Source organism: Palaemon carinicauda, chromosome 12, assembly GCF_036898095.1.
Source record: "Palaemon carinicauda isolate YSFRI2023 chromosome 12, ASM3689809v2, whole genome shotgun sequence".
Lineage (NCBI taxonomy): Eukaryota > Metazoa > Arthropoda > Malacostraca > Decapoda > Palaemonidae > Palaemon > Palaemon carinicauda.
Genome location: NC_090736.1, coordinates 47,916,811 through 47,918,936, shown reverse-complemented (window position 1 = coordinate 47,918,936; position 2,126 = coordinate 47,916,811). Strand labels below are relative to the sequence as shown.

Below are 2,126 nucleotides of genomic sequence, written 5' to 3'. Positions count from 1 at the left end.
CTAGTACTACACAGTATAACATCGTCAGCAAAAGCATACACCAAGGAGACTGATCTCTAATACCTTATGTTACCACATCCATGACCAGATCACATAGGTAATGGCTCAATGCAGACCCCTGATGTAGTCCCACATTTACTGTGAAACTTTCTGTGAGGTCTATACTGCTCTTAACATTTGCTTCTGCCCTCTCATACATATATTGGGTGATTGTTACGTATTTCTCAGGGACTCCCTTTTCTTTCAAACATCTCCACAGCTGCTGAAGTGGTATGTGATCGTATGCCTTCTCCATGTCAATAAAGACCATATGTAATCCTTTCTGTTTCTCCCGATGTTTTTCTATCGTGTGCCTCAAAACAAATATTGCTTTTACAGTTCCTCTTCCAGGCATGAGTCCAAATTGTTCCTCACCAATTGTTGTTTCATCTCTGAGTCTCTTCTCAATGATCTTCTCCCATATTTTCATAGTATGGCTTATCAGCTTTATGCCTCTGTAGTTGCCATATTCCTGGATGTTTTCCTTCCCCTTATACATGGGAATGATTAGGCTTCTTCTCCATTCCTCTGGCATCTTATCCTGATTGAAGATCTTCAGCGTTAGGTCCCACAAGATATCTATGCCTTCCTCCCCAAGACCCTTCCATACCTCTGCTGGTATACTATCCAGTCTTGGAGCTTCACTATTTTTCATCTTCTTTACTGCTTGTTCTACTTCTCTTCTAGTTACTCCTATGGTAATTGTCTCGTTTGGGAGTTCATCTTCAAATACTGTTCTTGGGTTCTCCTCATTCAATAGTCCTTAAAAACAAGTTTCCCACCTTCTTTTAATTTCATTCTCTTCTCTTCTGTTAGAACTATACAGTACCATTGCTGTCTTTTACTTGTTTTATCTGTGTCAGGTCTTTAGATGCAGCATCTCGGGCCTTAGCAATTTATAATATTTTCTTCTCTCCTTCTGGCGTTTCCATCACTTCATATACTTCATTCAATGGCTGTGCCTTTGCCTTTGCTACTGGTCTTCTTACTTCTTTCTTTGCTTGTTTATAGTTTTCTTTATCAATTTCTTGTCCTGATAGATCTGCCTTCTTCTTGGCTTCTTTCTTGGGTTTTACCCATTTTTGCACCTCATCATTCCACCACCACGATTCTTTATCATTTTGGGGTCTTATTCCTGATGACTCTCCAAGTACTTCCTCACCGATCCTTAGACTCACTTTACTATTCTCGGTCCACCATTCTTGTACATCCTTATGTAACCTTAATGCTTCCAGCACTCTTTCCCTAAAGAAGACTCTCAGTTCTTCCTCTTTCAATTTCCACCAATTAATCTTTGGGTCCATTCTCGTCTTTTTACTTCTCCTACAATTCATTAGTCTGCAATCAATTACCAATAACCTAAGATGCCCTGCTACACTCTCCCCATTTATCTCCTTGCAATTTGTAACTTCCGTTAGATGGTCTCGCTTACACAGCAACAAATCTATCTGGCTCTCACTGCCACCGCTACTGTAAGTAATCAGTCTGTTAATCTTTTTCTCAAAGAAAGTGCTGATCATTGCTAGGTCAAAAGCCAATGCAAAATCAATCACTCTCTCTCCCCAATCATTTCTCTCACCCACACCCTAACCTTCATGCACTCTCTCTCTATCCCTTCCCTACTAATTCCCTAGTGGCCGTTCAGATCTCGTCCTATAATTACCCTTTCCCTTGCAGGAATTATTCCAAGCTCCTGGTCTATCTCCTCCCAGAATGTATCCTTCTCCTCCTCTGTACATCCAGTTTGCAGGCATAGGCACACACCACATTGACTATTGTTGCTCCCAGTCCTAGCTTTATACTCATAACTCTGTCATTTTTCCTATTCACCCCAAATCAAACATTCCTTCAACTCTTTCGATAATATTATTCCTACTCCATTTTTTCCTTCAATATTTACTCCACTGTAATATAATTTACAACCTCTGCCTAGTTCTCTTGCCTTATTTCCCTTCCACTTGGTCTCCTGCACACACAGCACTCCAATCTTCCTTCTCTCCATGAGGTCAACCAGCTCTCGCCCTTTTCCAGTTATTGTCCCCACATTCAGAGTTGCTACTCTCATCCTCTCCTCAAATATTTTCCTA

General features: G+C 40.8%; 1 protein-coding gene across 1 annotated transcript; it reads right to left on the bottom strand.

Moving 5' to 3' along the window:
- Positions 1-935: 935 nt before the first annotated feature.
- On the bottom strand, positions 936-1,559 carry LOC137650796 (uncharacterized). The gene has a single exon (XM_068383951.1). The coding sequence runs from the start codon at positions 1,557-1,559 to the stop codon at positions 936-938; it is 624 nt and encodes a 207-aa protein (XP_068240052.1).
- Between the last annotated feature and the right edge of the window lie 567 nt (positions 1,560-2,126).

Coding starts and splice junctions, on each gene's coding strand:
- LOC137650796 (XM_068383951.1), bottom strand. CDS start 1,559: ATGATCAGCACTTTCTTTGAGAAAAAGATTAACAGACTGATTACTTAC.